The sequence below is a fragment of the Leptidea sinapis genome, chromosome 14 (genome assembly GCF_905404315.1).
Source record: "Leptidea sinapis chromosome 14, ilLepSina1.1, whole genome shotgun sequence".
NCBI classification, from domain to species: Eukaryota; Metazoa; Arthropoda; class Insecta; order Lepidoptera; family Pieridae; genus Leptidea; species Leptidea sinapis.
The window spans coordinates 11837815-11853102 of record NC_066278.1 but is presented as its reverse complement, the minus strand read 5'-3'; the positions used below and the strand labels follow the sequence as shown (position 1 = coordinate 11853102).

Genomic DNA, 15288 nt, shown 5'->3' with positions numbered 1-15288 from the left:
TTTACTTAGAGCATTTGCAACAGACTCAGAACATCTTCATAGATGGTCGTTATACCGGATCCATAGTTTAATTAATCATTAGCTTAATGTTTAGTCGTACGAATTTGCTAAGGTAATTTTTTTCCCGAAAAAAAAAAAACTACAACAATAATAGTAAATTAAAAATTTATATTAGAAATCGACGAGTACCTAGTCAGAGACAGAGAAGTTTGAATTTTACGCAGGAATTTCATTATTATGGTCAAACTAAGAAATTTTATAGACACCACATACTGCCGATACTTGTGTTATCAGCAAGCCAAGAAAAAGATTCCTATCATATCATGCAAACGACCAGAGTTTAATCACTACGAGGGCCAGACATACAGTAAATTTGAGGTTGTTAAGCTTGCATCACAAGGCTGGTATCATGAAAAATCAAAGGGTGATTACTTTACAATTTACGGACATGACACGGACAAGCCGAAAACGGAGGTCTACAAGAAGACTTTTGAGGAAATGGGCTTGTGTGAAAATCTATGCAAGGTAATGTCTCAACAAGGATTTTCTTTACCAACTGCAATCCAAGTGAAAGCATTTTCTCCAATCTTGCAAGGCTATAATACATCAATGACAGCGGAAACGGGATGTGGTAAAACATTGGCATATTTGTTACCAATAATGCAACATTTGATTGAGTGGAAACCTCATGTACAAGAAGAATTCAACAGTCCATTGGCAGTTGTTATCACACCAAGTAGAGAATTAGGTATAACTTTTTCTTTAGTATAGATTAAGTAATTATAAATTTTGTTGCGATTTACTGATGAATGTTTCAAAAGAATGTATAATGTATTGACCAAGTCTTAATTAAGATTGACTGTTTTCTTTCTGTATCATTACTCCTAATTGAAGTGATTTGTGAGGTTTTTGACAACCCTAATGAGCTTATTAAAATTTGTATGACTACAAAAATCATCCCACTACAATCAGACTCTTGAAACATTTAATCATGTAGACTTACCAAACCTTCCAATATTCACTTAATTACTACTGTAGTATGAACTATTTTATATGAATACATATTCCACATATAGTTTTACTCCTTACTACTTATACATTTTATTGATTTCATTTCACAGCAACACAAATAGGTGAGGTTGCTCAAAGTATATCTGAGAATTTAAACATTAATGTGACCACACTACTTGGAGGGAAAACAAAAAAGCAAATAATGGATCCACCAATTGAATATTGTGATTTGCTAGTTGCTACCCTTGGAGCTTTCAGTAAAATGGTAACAACTGGTATATACAAGATTCACAATATACATCATGTTGTACTGGATGAAGCTGACACATTGCTCGATGACTCATTTATAGAGAAATTAACAGCACTGTTGAAAAAATTTCAGGTAAATAGTTTGTTGTTGCATGTTATTATCTTATCTCCCGTACTAAACTGAGATGATTGCTTGCTCTTAAAGTTCAGTCTCAAGGGAAAATATATTAAAGTACCTCTAAAAATAATTCTATTTTAAAATAAGAGGACAATTTTCTGGTAGATATTCTGCAACAAAATGGTGATGACCTTGAGTTGTTGTTGGATTTAAAGGGTATGAATGTTGTTGATATACAGATGAAGCATTCCATCTGTAAGTCTCCAGATGAAAACAGTGTGGAGTGATTAGAATAATTGTATCACAGTTACCAGACCATGAAGGGTTACCATTGGGAAACTTATTGTCTTAATATTAATTCTGCTAAGATTTGTTAGTCTACATGCAGAAATATATATTTGGAGACACAGTAGCATTAAAGAGAAACCTGACACTAATTAGTAAATTGTAATGACCTAATTTTTAATAAAAACACATTAACAATAGTTATTTGTTTAACAAGTGAGCAAAGTTATTTTTTGCTGCAAGTGCTGACTTTAAATCACAAACTGGCGAATTAGTGTAGAAACTAATATAGACTACTGAGGTAGTGAGTGATTTAAAGGCACAAGACAATAAAAAATATGCTCTCATGTGAAACATACAACTTTTCACCTCGACTAGTAAGAAAAGTGTTATAGTAAGAGAAACAATTAAGATAATATTTAACAATGTTTATTATAAATATCATTACTAGTATTTATTTTAAATATTAAGGTCTTTAAAAAGGCAATAGTAAAATTTATATATCTAAATTTCGATAACTAACATATAAATTTTGGGACAGTGAGATATTACATTAGACTAAAATGAGTTTCGGAATGCACTGGATCACATTGTTTATTTTTTAACGTGGAGTAATTCCCGGATGTATGGTCATGTGGGGTTCGAAATTTAAATCACTTGCCTCACACTCGCAGCATAAATCGTTGTTGCCTCAAGTTTTCACGTAGCAATAGCGCTCTTTTCGTGCTGGAGAGGTGAAAAATATATTGTTTATTGTATTTTAGTGATTATATTGAAGTAACTGTATTGTTGCTTGTTATGATTTGTGGAATTAATTTATCTTTTCATATTGTTTTAACATGTTAGCGTCAGGAACACAATTTTTGGGCTTTATGTTACAATTTTATGAATTGACATATGTGTTCTGTGTTGGTGGACTTTGAATAAAATAATAAAAAAAAAGCTGAACCACAAGTTGCTAAAATTGCTTCTCCTCTTGTTTCTTGTACAAAAGGAATTGAATTAGTTCATGGTCTTATACTTTGTATGATGTATGGAACCTGTATGAATTGTAAAACTGTCTGTCTTTCTCTCAGTGGGCTGTATCATATAAAGTGCAATACTTACACAGCTAATATATTAACAGAGTGTGTATTAGTACATCTACGACAACAATGTAATTAAATTATAATCATTTTGTTTATGTAGATTAAGGAAAAGACACTTATGAATAACATGGAATGAAATAATTATATAATAGGAGAAAAGACAAAGTAATCACCATGATAAGAACAAATACAAGTTTTACTAGCCAGCAATTCTTAACTAAATCAGCGCATCTGTATAAATGCATAAATAAAACAACTACCTAAAAAATGTACTGGAGACATCATATGTACATATATATTATTCAACACACTCACACTTACAAACTTCTAGTTTTCTTATACCATGACATGGCCAAAAACTGTGCCGAATGGAAAAAAAGGACAAGGAAAGTAATTGTAACCCCAAGTAAATGGGAAAAAGGTCTAGGAAGAAGAAAATAAGTTTTTTTAAAGTAATATTTTGAGTAGTAAATTGACATTTTAAATTTCTTCAGTTCCATGAGACACTGTAGTAATGTAGATATGAGATGATATTGATATCTCTTGTAGCAGCCTTTTTTTTATTATTATTATAATTATTTACAGATACGTTTTAAAGTTGATAATAAAATACCACCAGAAGGTTGCCAGGTTACTTTTGCAAGCGCAACATTGCCTCATGAGATGCCGGAAGCTGTGAACTCATTTATGGCACCCGAATCACTAAGGACAGTTGCCACTAGAAATGTACATAAGATTATTCCAAATGTTCCACATAAGTGAGTATTACAGGGATATAATTATAAGTAATATTGACTATTATAACCATCATAATGTAATTTAAAATGTAAGTATTTGTTCATTAACATCCAACAGGACTTTTTTATTGCCAATTATTAGTGGGTGGGTATGTTATTGGTTCTGTTACTAAAAATGCTTTAGTTGGTTCATTTGACTAGGTTGTTTTTGTACTTAGTGTCATATTGTGTGTGTCAGTTAATCATAATCCAACCAACCCAGGCCACCCTAGAAAGCCACCTCACTGTTACAGGCGTCCAGGAGGGATGTTGGAGATCTGAGGATTTGTGCCCATTGTTCAGTCAAACTCTGGTACTCTGTAAGCACATGCTATGGCATTTCTTCTGTATCCATGAATCCTCTGAATGAGGAGATGTCTGGCACACCTATGGTAACTGCTTGTTTAAGTAACAGTGGTTGGGCTGTTTACAATTTTGCTTATTTTGTCCCTGTGTAGCCAAACTTGATGGCACTTGAACTGCATTCTTTGTATACCTGCATCCTTCAATGCTTCTTGCTTGTTCTTCAATGGGTGCCTCAAGACTTGGTATTTCATTCTGTATTTTTGGTCCAACCTACCACTGAACTGTAGGAAAGTGAGGATCTGATCTGATTGGAGATAGACATATGCGCTACATGGCGAACTTTATCTGCAATTTTGGTCTTTAGGATTACATGGAACGGCTTCTCCTTGTAATCTGCCTGTTGTTTATTATAAACCGATATGTCATAGCACCGTCAAGATGGTTCCAGATATACGGCGACGCCATATTTTTGACTTCACTCACCTTTGAATTAGTGGTGGTGACAGCGACTCTGTGCCGTTTACGATTGCGTCGAGTTAGACAGTAGAGGTTCGCGCATAGTTTCCGTTGCTATAGCGGGTGTCTCTGTTGGCGATGCCTTTTTTGGGCTGCAAGGACTTTTCAGCAATCTAGCCTGTTGCGCCTCTGGAAAAGGGTAGCTACAGTTCACTGTGACACGATAGTAGTAGTACACAGTACTGAGACTGGCCTGGCCGCTGCGACAGGTGCAGGCCTCGCCGTGAGCACAAGCTGCCCCTACCTAGACTGACTTTTTGAGAATGAGAAGTTTTGTTGGTTGAGGGATTCTACAATTTCAGTGGTACCCTCTTGAGGTAAAATGTTGTTTCCTTGTGCTGTCATATTGTTTCCTTTTTCTCATTCCATATGATTATGATTATTTCCTGGGGCTGTAAAGTAGAATTTAGAAGTAAAGATGTAATATTTAAAACACACTACTTGCCCGTTGCCTACGACTTTTAGGGGGTATTTAATGGCCCAAAACTGTGTGGGCGTGGATATTTTTTTGTGTCTTTGGCTCTGGGCGAATAGTTGAAGAAATTAAGTAAGGGCTGAGAGCTAGGATTTTTAGGAAACGCTTTGTTGTTGTACGAAATGCATAAGTCAGTGCGCCAGTAATGCGTGGTAACCTCGAGCAGGAAGTCAACTGTCCTTCATACCGAAACACAATGCACAGCGGCATAAAATGGCGCTGTTGTACCCATAATCTAGCCGTAATCATCCCACTGGCATAGGTGCTAAAGATATGAATAACAAACCTACAAATGAATTTTTAAATTTATAGATTCCTGCGCCTTGGTAAAGCCCAGAAACCAGCAGAACTTCTGAAACTAGTACAGGCTGATTTGAATATGAAACGTCAAGTCATGATATTCTCAAATAAGACATCAACATGTGACTTTGTATCGATGTTTCTGAACGAAAATAACATTGAGTGCCTGAACATTAATGGCAGAATGGCTGTGCCACTAAAGATGGGGAAATTTGAGCAATTCAAGACTGGACAAGTCTGTGTTCTGTCATGTACTGATATTGCTTCTCGCGGATTGGATACTACATCGGCAAGTATTTTAGTTTATTACAAAGTTAACTTCTTTACATTCTCATTTTCACAACCTGGAGAATGTAGCTTATGTTGCAAATCCACCCATCTGAAATAATGTAGGTATTTGTAAAGCAAACCATTATTGTTGAAAAAAAAAAAATTATTAATACAAAAAGCCGAAGACAGTTTGACAGCCTATCTACAGACGAAATCTAAGTGTTGCCATAAGTCATCAAAAACCTCTAAGTTATGTGAAATGCTTTTCAAATGTCTCTTGCTTAACAGACAATGTTTTAATTTTTACGTAAATGCCTACTACAGGTTAATTATTGCAAATAATATAACTTCTATTTCGCATACATATAAAAACTTAATTGAAGACATATTAACTTAATATAAGATATTATTATATAATATCTATTTATATTTAATTCAAATATTTTTATTTAAAAGAAGATTTGAAATCACTTATTATTGAATGTCAAAACTACCACCCATTCGAATCAGTGTGTCTTAGACGTTAATAGAATAATGGCGCAACAATCTCAGCGGGCTTATTTTTTTTCCTAATGTAGTTACAATATATTATTATAAATTTATAATTATATAATTTATGACTAAATAGCTTGAGTGTGTTCGCTCCATTCCCAGTCTGTGGTAACATTAAGAATATCATTTATTTTATAGTAACCGTAACCACACAAACATAGTTTAACGATCCCTTTGAAATTCGTAACACATTTGTTATGTATATTTTCTGGGATCATGTTGCAAAAGCATATACATCGCCCAATAAAAGACTTACTAACTCGATTTAAACGAATACTAGGCGTAAGAAGTCAATGTTTGTTCTTCGTATTAATTTATTATGATTGTCGCAGTTTCTAGCAAATTCGTTAGTATGCTTATGAAGTTATGAACATACGTAATATTATCAAGAATATATCTTAATATATTTATGTGTGTTTTATGGCATAATATACAGGTGTCCCAAAAAAGTGTGCCAAGCGGGTGTCCAAATCAAATAGATTCAAATCAATCCAAATCAAAGTCACTTCATCGTTTAAGTCAAAAAAGTTAAACTTACGAATGTCAAAAGTTATACTTTTTACCATTTGTCATTTCGCATAAAGGTTGAGCATTAAGGGGAAGAAGTGGCAATGCCGAGTACTAGGCATAAGAAGATATTATGACTGTCGCAGTCTAGCGAATTCGTTAATATGATTATGAACATACATATCATTATCAAGAATATATTGAGATGCAACAGACAAAATGTTTATATCTTTAAATTTTTTCTCTTATTGACTCTAGGTTATAAATAACGCGAAAAGCTCTCTTCTGCATCACAAAGATGCTATTATTATCGTTTGTACCGCCCCATAACAATATATCATAAGACATAATACTGTGAAAATAAATTAAGTAAACTAGTTGTGCCGTTTCTATGTCAGTGAATTGTCTAATTGTTTTATCAATAATATATACTAAAGCCCTATTTTTCGGTAATATTTGTGTTTCATCAGTAGATGCAACAAGAAGGTGTTAGCGAAATCTTTGTTAAAATTGTGCCACAGTTGCTACCAAGTATTAAGTTTTTAGAATCCAATTCTCATAATTTTATTAATTTTTCAGGTTAGCCACATAATTAACTATGATTTTCCTCTTTACACATCGGACTACATCCATCGAAGTGGTAGAACTGGTCGCATCGGTTCCCCCAGCGGTTGTTCCATTACAAACTTCATCGCTTGGCCCAGGGAAATCAACCTTGTTCAGAAAATAGAGAAAGCTGTGCGGGGAAACACAGAGCTGCCAAATGTCAATGCGAATATTAGGAGACAGATTATGAATAGGATAGTTAAAATGTCTCAAATAGCTTAGAATAAATTTTTTAGTATTTAGGTATGTGTGTTTTATTGCATAATATACAGGTTGTCCCAAAAAATTGTGTCAAGTGGGTGTCTAAATAGAATCAAATAGATTGAAATTAAAATCACTTTATTCATTTAAGTCAAAGAAATGACACTTCTGACTGTCAAAAGTTATACTTTTTACCATTTGCCGTTCGGCATTTTGCATTTCGGAAAAAGATTGATTGAACATTAATGAGAAGAAGTGGCAAAAACACATTGCCACTCTTTTAAATCAACATTTACAGATTCAACGTTTTACAAATGACTTTAATTAGAATCTATGTAAAGTGAGGCATCAAAAATACCCAAACATCAAATACTTGCCATTGAATGTTAAGATGCCACGCACACAAGCATTTAATAGTTGCCGTTATAAAATATCTATTGTTCTTTGGTAGTGCGTATCTAGTTGGATCGCAGCGGAGACCATTCCTTACTATATAATCATCAGGATAAGCGATTTTTTTTATGTCTGATACCCGTTGTCTTTGTGCTAAAAACTGGCACATGCTACTTCGTTACTACGACATTATCATAAGGCTAACACATTTAAGACGAAATAAAACAAAAATAAATAATAGTTTAAGAAAAAACTAAAGCACAAACTTCAAAAAGTGTGACTAGGTACCTAACAAAAAATGTACTATTAGTATTTATCGTAAAAAAATCATTACATAATTAGATCGAAATATCGGCTTCAAATAAATAAAATATAGGTAAGGAGGTATACCCGTACCTACCCGAGTACCCGTCATAATAATAACTACTTATGTGGGGTGTATTTTAAGATATCTTCACAATGACTCTACTTTTACCAATATTTGTTAATAAAACATTTTTAAAAAAGTGATATCAAGCGACCCATGCTTTTTACGATTACGATTACATTTTTTTGTTACTTAGTCACACTATTCGTGGTGTATGCTTTTTCAAAACTATTTTCTGCTTTTTAGTTTGGTTTTCATTAAATGCGTGTTTTTTGATTATTATTTATTTATTGGTTGAAGCGCAAACTCGAGGACTTCTGGGAGTTAATTTGAACAAGGTTTATTTCCTCATTATATTTCACCTTCTAATCAATCAACAATATCCCGAGTGAGACCCGCACGCATGGCCGCTGTGTATTGCTTCTCCCAGTATTGTCATCGAACTAACAATCTATGCTGGAGGCATATAACATACTTATCATTCTACCGACAGAAGATACACTGTTGGAGATATCACACAGCCTCGGGGACTGTTAGCGGGCTTAAGTTCTGACCAACGACCGTCGAGAACAAACTCTACGAATTAAATTCAATCTACTCTCCATAGCTCTGTTTCAGTGAAGTAACAGAATATCTTAGATAATTTATACGTCTAGATTGTGTCTTGCTGTTACAAAACCGATAATAACATGCCAGATTTAAAACTTTAGTGTGCCTGACAAGCTATGTCTTACACTCGCGATTTGTATGACACTTTGTGGTGTGCGTGAATTACTAAAAATAGAGGTTAACTCTAATCTAATTTTTTTTTCGATTTTTTAATTTACTTTTTTTGACTTACTCGTCTTAGCCATTTACCTATTTGATGTTTTAGAATTTTTTGCATCACTTTGCATGTATTTGCAACCTTAGAGTTTCTTGCTCGTTCTTCTCTGAGGAAATCTGCCTTCCGAATGAGCTGTATGAAAAAAAAGACATATTTTAAGTGTGATTATGAATTACCTACGAAATAAAATATTTTTGATATGTCGAAGATTTGTCGATTGACGAAAGTGTATTGGTAGATTAAAACAACAGCGATTTATTAGGAAATTTAATCACAATTCACACAGATCTAAAACATAATATTAAAATATTGCTCATATTATCCAATAATACTTCTAATATATCGTCTAAGTTTCTAAATTACACGTGGAAATGTACAAGAATATTAAAGAATCGACAAGTCATCCAATATTTTGTAATTTAACAAAAATCATTCACGTTTCTCATAAAATAATGAAAATACTTAGGCTTATATTTATTTTAACGCCAAATGTACGAAATTTTTATCATAAATTCAATATAAAATATAAGCTCATTTACTTATAGAACTAAATGGATTGGGCGGGGTCAGGCCAAACAGGTCTTCAGAACAAATTTCGTAAAAAATGTGGTAGAAGAGAAAGAAATAAAGTCTTTATGCAGAGCCTAGTGATTAAGGTGTTTACGGAACTTACCTACTGGGGTTTATCAGACCGAAAGCCACCCCTGAAAGTGGAAAAATGGAGTATGAAATTCATATAATTAAGAACGTATTTAAAACAAGCTTTTTTCAAACTTATGAGAATAACAATTATTGCATGTGTTTTTGTATCTCTCTTGGTATCGCAAAACTGCTCCACACTATAGTTGCATACAGTTATAAAACATAATTAATTCAATAATGTATAAATTTACATTTTACATAAAACCTTAACAAATTATTGCAAGCACATTGGCTGGCCACATAATTAAGAACGCTGGATAGTTTATTTTTTGTTCAAATTTAAATAGAGAACACTCTATAACTAGGGAACTATTAGAGTAAAACTCGTTTGAGTAATGTTATTGGCACTGAAATGTTAAAATAATTGTTTGAGACCCTGGACGGGAAAATATATCTAGTGACTTGGGTTCGGCCTTTGCATGATGCTGCGAAGACACTATAAGTAAAAAAAAAGCAATTGAAAACGCCGAATACATGGCTGTATTGGGTTGAACCCTATGCCTATGCTTATATTGGACGAAGAAACCAAAAAAATTAAAACTATTTGCTTAATTTTGGCGCCATTTAGTTTTAGTGTTATAAAAGTCAAGGAGTTCATTGATTCATAATTTAAAACAATTGGGAAAAATAATAGTTGTGATGAATCTACAAGGTAAATGTTAATAAAAATACGCGATATGAATTGGTAATATAAAAAGATCATCTGTAATGCTCAAAATCGATGAAATTGCACTGTATGAAGCATTTTAGCACGTATCCAATAACTACAAATATTCCTCGTGTACCTAAACAGAGGAAGTCATCTGCATTTGCTTGGAGACATCAAAGTATGGTGATAGAAAACTGGAAATGTGAATTTGGGTCAAAGTCTTTTTCTTTGTCGCGAAGTCTAGAAAAAGGCTTCAAATCGATGGTGTGGTAACCTAAGTGAGTTAGTTATTAGAGTAACTTTTTTTTAGAAGAATTGCTCTATTTCTTTTGAAAAATGCCAAAAAGATTAAATTTCAAGTCATTAAAAGCTGTCAAAAGTCAAAAAAACATGCTACAAACGAATGTATTAAATTGCAATTTTTAACATTATCACCGTCTTATTTAATGTGATTTTTTAATCCGAGTTTATATTGAAACAACTTTCGAGCAGTTTGGGAATCGTTCTTAATTATTTATCCAGGTTTATTACTATTTGAATTTGTAGCTATCGATAGAAAATTAAATAAATAAGAAAAATAGTACCTAAGTGATTTTAATATTTACTCCTAATCCCATTAATATAACTACATTGTTTTTTTTATCGTTCTTAATGATATGACCACAATTGTATATATTTCGATGGCGTCATCGGATTTTGCATAAGTAAATTTATAATAATGTGTTATATGTTTAAATTTGAACGTGTTCTTTTGCATAAAACGTTTGACTCGATCGTTTAACGATAGGATTTTGGTTTTTTATAAAAGAACAACCACGAAGCCCATTTGAGTTCTATATACAGTGTGGTGCTACAACCGTAATTATAAAAAAATTAAAAATACATAATTATTCACCTAAATAAATTAATTTTCCATAATATCATTTCGGAACAACCTGTAAGTAATCTAATTAAGATTAAGTAGTTCTATGTATGTAGTACTCGTATGTTCATTTAATCTCGCCATTGTAGCACCACCTGTATACTGCCTAGGTATTGAGTAGAGTACCTGAATTATACAGATTGCCATTAATATATTATGCAATAAATAGAAATGAATAAAAGGATCGTTAGATTCAGTACCTACAACATATCTTTTTAAAACCCATCGAAATTTGGCGTCATCGTATATATCTATTAAAATATATCTACAAAGAAAATATTATATACTCACCTTACAACTACTGTAGGTAGTTTGATTTTTATTCGAAATATTAACTATTGATATATGTACCTATTAGATATATTTATAGAACCTACGTATCTACCGCTTCGATAGATTTCATTTGGGCTTAAAATATTGATTTCAGCTTTTGTAAATAGTCGAAAAACCTCGTATTTCACCTCTTAATATTTTGAATATCGTTATAATAAAGTTTTACTTTTGTACTTACAGTAATATATACTTTGAATGTAAATAGACGAATACGTCCTCAATTAATATAATACTATGTACTTACTTATCAAATATAGTTGGGATAGTAATGTTTCTTCTAATACACTACTTTACTATTAATCTACAGATTGCTCTACGTACCTACTAAATAAATTGTATTCAGTTACTATTACCTCATTACCTAGTTTAAAAAATATACAAATATGATTATTTTGTGTTTTATATAACTCATTGAGAGTATTTAGATTATAGTTCGCCAGAATATTATAATGTAAAATAATTGGTGCCTTAATGCTTAGGATCTTTCACTATTAATACAATTTAGGGGTACCTTTTAGTCCAAAATTATTTAGTTCCCAACACACAAACAGTAGAACACAATAAGGCTGTATGGACTATGCGTTTATATGATCAGTAACAGGGTACTAGTAGTTCAAAAGTTTACCTAATAAAAAAATTCCGAAATCCTAAAATTATTCAGGTACATTTAAAGTGTACATTAGTAAAATATCTGTCTGCCTGTAAGAGTTCGATTTCAATTACTTTAATGAATAAAGAAGTGAAATGTGCATAATTGAACGTCTTTGCGTATTCATCAAATGTTTAGCCATTTATGTACCAAATGTACTCATAGAAATATACAAGATTATTGCTTTATATTCTTGAAGAGGGACCGGGTATTTCGTCTTCTGTAGACTTCCATTTGTTTTCAACTATTCTATCGTCGTGTTCCTTTACAACGTTTTGATGACTATGTCGCCTGTTTTCATCAAATACGCTTGAAAGATTGAATTCACTATCACCGCTAGTTTTGCGTCTATCTAATGTTGTCAAACTAGAAGCTGTTGGTGATATTCTGTGTGGGAAACGTGGCGATCCTTTGATTCTCTCTGAGATATTTGAATTTTGTTTATGGGTTAAGGGTAGAACGAAGTTAACTCTCGTCTCTGGTTCGGCGACATACTTCTGTTTACCCTTCGTCAAATTCTCAGAATCATATTTAGAGCAAGATGGCTCATCAGTAATATGAATTATTGGTCCACTTCTGGCAAATGTTTCTCTGCGCAATTTCATGTCGAGATTTGGTACGTTGAGTGTATTACATGATCGGACTATTGATTGTTTTCTATTTGGCATAAACCCAGCTATCATACCAACTTGCATTTTCAAAGCTGCAGCGATGCTTTGTCCAGTCGGGTCAGCAATAGAGATCGTTGATGCTTTCCTACAGGAAGCTCGACTTCCAAATAAACACTTGATTCGATAAAATATGCTGTGGTTGTCCTCACGCTTGTTCAAGCAAAGGTTGTATAAATCTATTGTCTGTTGAGATTTTCTGTTTAATTTTGGTTGCGAGCTGAAGGTTACAGAATTTCTTCCTCGGCATGCCTCTGTAGATGGCCAACTTGCACGGGGTATCACTGGAGGCAAAACTGAGAGAAGAAGCATTGGTAGACCACCGCTAATGCTAGGAGTACGTTTATCTTTACCACTACTTTGACTTTCTTCATCCAATGTGTTCAACTCCATCTGAAATTTATAGCTTGTATCACATTCTATAACTACAAAAGTAGGTTAGTCAACAAGTTAAAAAGTAGGTATTAATTCTTGATAAAGCTTGCTTTTTTGCTTCTAATATATACCTATCCTTAACAATATTACACGATAAATGTTTATTGTATAGTTTACTATATATTTTTTTAAGTTTTCATAAAACCACAATCACCGTTTTAGCTAACTTAAAAAAATACAATAAACTTTTATAAGATTTTTTTTTCATCTAATTTGTTCCATCGTTCATCTTAACAATTTAATAATTTCATGTGGTAAAAGGTAGCTATTTACCTACCTACCGTCTTCATCGAATAAATGCCATTGCTCATATTTTTAGCACCTTTATCGAGAATTAACACTTTATTGGACCTAGTGACTAGCCTAAAGGGCAAATAGGGGGCCAATTAGCAATCGTAATAGAAAGGATAAATATTGTGTCATTCTGTATTCTAGATCTAGTGCATCACACTCAAATCTACTTCAAACAAATTTGCAATAACACGTGATTTGTATATAAATTGAATAAAACCAAGTTACTCGTCCAGTAAATTGTAAACAGAAAGTTTGCTTTAGGTAGGCCGATAAATAAAGTTCATCTTTTGAGTAGCAGAATTTTTTGGGGCTAAAACCTTATTATGTTGATCTAGAATTAAGTTTCCTTTGGTTTTTTCTTAGTTTTTGATTAATTAGATTAGGCATGTGTATTAATATTGATATCTAGATAAGTTTTTCATGTTTTGTTTGTCAGCCTAGCGAAACTCTCTAAGAAAAAACCGATTCACTCGATTGTATGAAACGTGCAGTCATTGATGGATTGATAGATGACGGCTATAATTTTGTAAAAAACGGAGATAGCCGAAATCCATTACGTTTCACGCAACTGTTCGCTTATCAACTTAGACGGATTATACTTCGTCTATAAAAAATCTTCGTTTAATTTTTTTTTAGCCTCTTATAACGTAGTATTTACATCCTCTTTGTCGTTTGTGTTGTGTTTCTGAATGTTTATTTATAGTTTCTATAGCATTTTAAATCTCTAGTGGTTGTCCCAAATAAAGATATACTTTACTGTACCGAATCCAAAAGCATAATTTAGAGCTTAATATCTATCTAAAGAAAATCTATTTAAAATATAGCATTAGGCGTTAGGTAATTCATTTCATTAAAGACAATTAAGTCTACAACTATGAATATGTACATTGTACAGTTGTACTGTAATAAAATAGGCATATGACAAAATTCTAGTAATCTTTTAATAAAACCCTAATTGGTACTAATAACTAGAATCTAGAAAAACACTCGAATCTCACATGTTTTAGATCGGAGGGACGAAGACCTACGAAAAATATAAAATATTACAACTGGTATTAACGGTTTTAAAACAATGCCGTTATTTAATCACTTGATAGATAGCCAATGACAATATCAAACTGACAACTTTAACCAAATTAAAAAAATCCTATTATAATAATTCTTTATTTTATGCAAATGGTTATGCCGCTTTGCCAGTTACTATTAAAAAAAAAAAACTGAAGTATATGTTTTCATTAACTTACCCTCCTATTAACCTTAATGGACGACGTATTAGAGTCACTATCCACAGGCTTCGCCAGTAGTTTCTCCAGTTTACTTATCTCTTTATCAAGAGCTAAGACTTCCTTCTTATATACTCTATTCTGTATTTCTGTACGAAAATGTAACTCTTGTGTTTCGTCTGTTATAAATCTTCTCGTTTTGCATTCCAACCTGAGACCCATACTTTCTATAACCGGATCTTCTTCTGTAATTTAAAATAGATCTTATTGTCAAAGTCAAAGATAAACAAATTTATTCAATTAGGCTTAAAATAAGCGCTTTTGAATCGTTACAATCAATAGTTCTTTAAAAATACTGAATATATCATATGTTCGAGAAAAATAGAGCTCGTGAGAAAAACATACAAGAAAGTCAACGGCCTCTCTTTTCAATCAAATAGAGTATTTTAAAATGGCTGTATAGTTCGTAGTACATTACATATTTCAGCTACTTTCATAGTGTCATGTCTTACGGAATTATATTGTGGGGTAGGGCTGCAGATATAGACAGTATTTTTGTGCTGCAGA

General features: G+C 32.6%; 2 protein-coding genes across 2 annotated transcripts; one reads left to right on the top strand and one right to left on the bottom strand.

The window, feature by feature from the left end:
- Window positions 1-109: 109 nt before the first annotated feature.
- LOC126967996 (probable ATP-dependent RNA helicase DDX28) lies at window positions 110-7301 on the top strand. The gene is made up of 5 exons (XM_050812760.1): window positions 110-748; window positions 1122-1393; window positions 3337-3509; window positions 5137-5413; window positions 7033-7301. Exons 1-5 carry the CDS (start codon window positions 238-240, stop codon window positions 7279-7281), a joined length of 1482 nt encoding a protein of 493 aa, XP_050668717.1. The 5' UTR covers window positions 110-237; the 3' UTR covers window positions 7282-7301.
- A 1772-nt stretch (window positions 7302-9073) lies between these two features.
- On the bottom strand, window positions 9074-15069 carry LOC126967948 (uncharacterized). The gene is made up of 2 exons (XM_050812662.1): window positions 14743-15069; window positions 9074-13162 (listed from the first exon to the last, which is right to left on the bottom strand). The coding sequence occupies exons 1-2, from the start codon at window positions 14941-14943 to the stop codon at window positions 12287-12289; spliced, it is 1077 nt and encodes a 358-aa protein (XP_050668619.1). The 5' UTR covers window positions 14944-15069; the 3' UTR covers window positions 9074-12286.
- Between the last annotated feature and the right edge of the window lie 219 nt (window positions 15070-15288).

Bases quoted from the DNA above. Each gene is read 5' to 3' on its own strand.
- LOC126967996 (XM_050812760.1), top strand. From the start codon at position 238: ATGGTCAAACTAAGAAATTTTATAGACACCACATACTGCCGATACTTG. The intron at 3,510-5,136 runs GTGAGTATTACA...TTAAATTTATAG, and splicing joins ATTCCAAATGTTCCACATAA to ATTCCTGCGCCTTGGTAAAG. The intron at 5,414-7,032 runs GCAAGTATTTTA...TTAATTTTTCAG, and splicing joins GCGGATTGGATACTACATCG to GTTAGCCACATAATTAACTA.
- LOC126967948 (XM_050812662.1), bottom strand. From the start codon at position 14,943: ATGGGTCTCAGGTTGGAATGCAAAACGAGAAGATTTATAACAGACGAA. The intron at 13,163-14,742 runs GTAAGTTAATGA...TATAAATTTCAG, and splicing joins CCATTAAGGTTAATAGGAGG to ATGGAGTTGAACACATTGGA.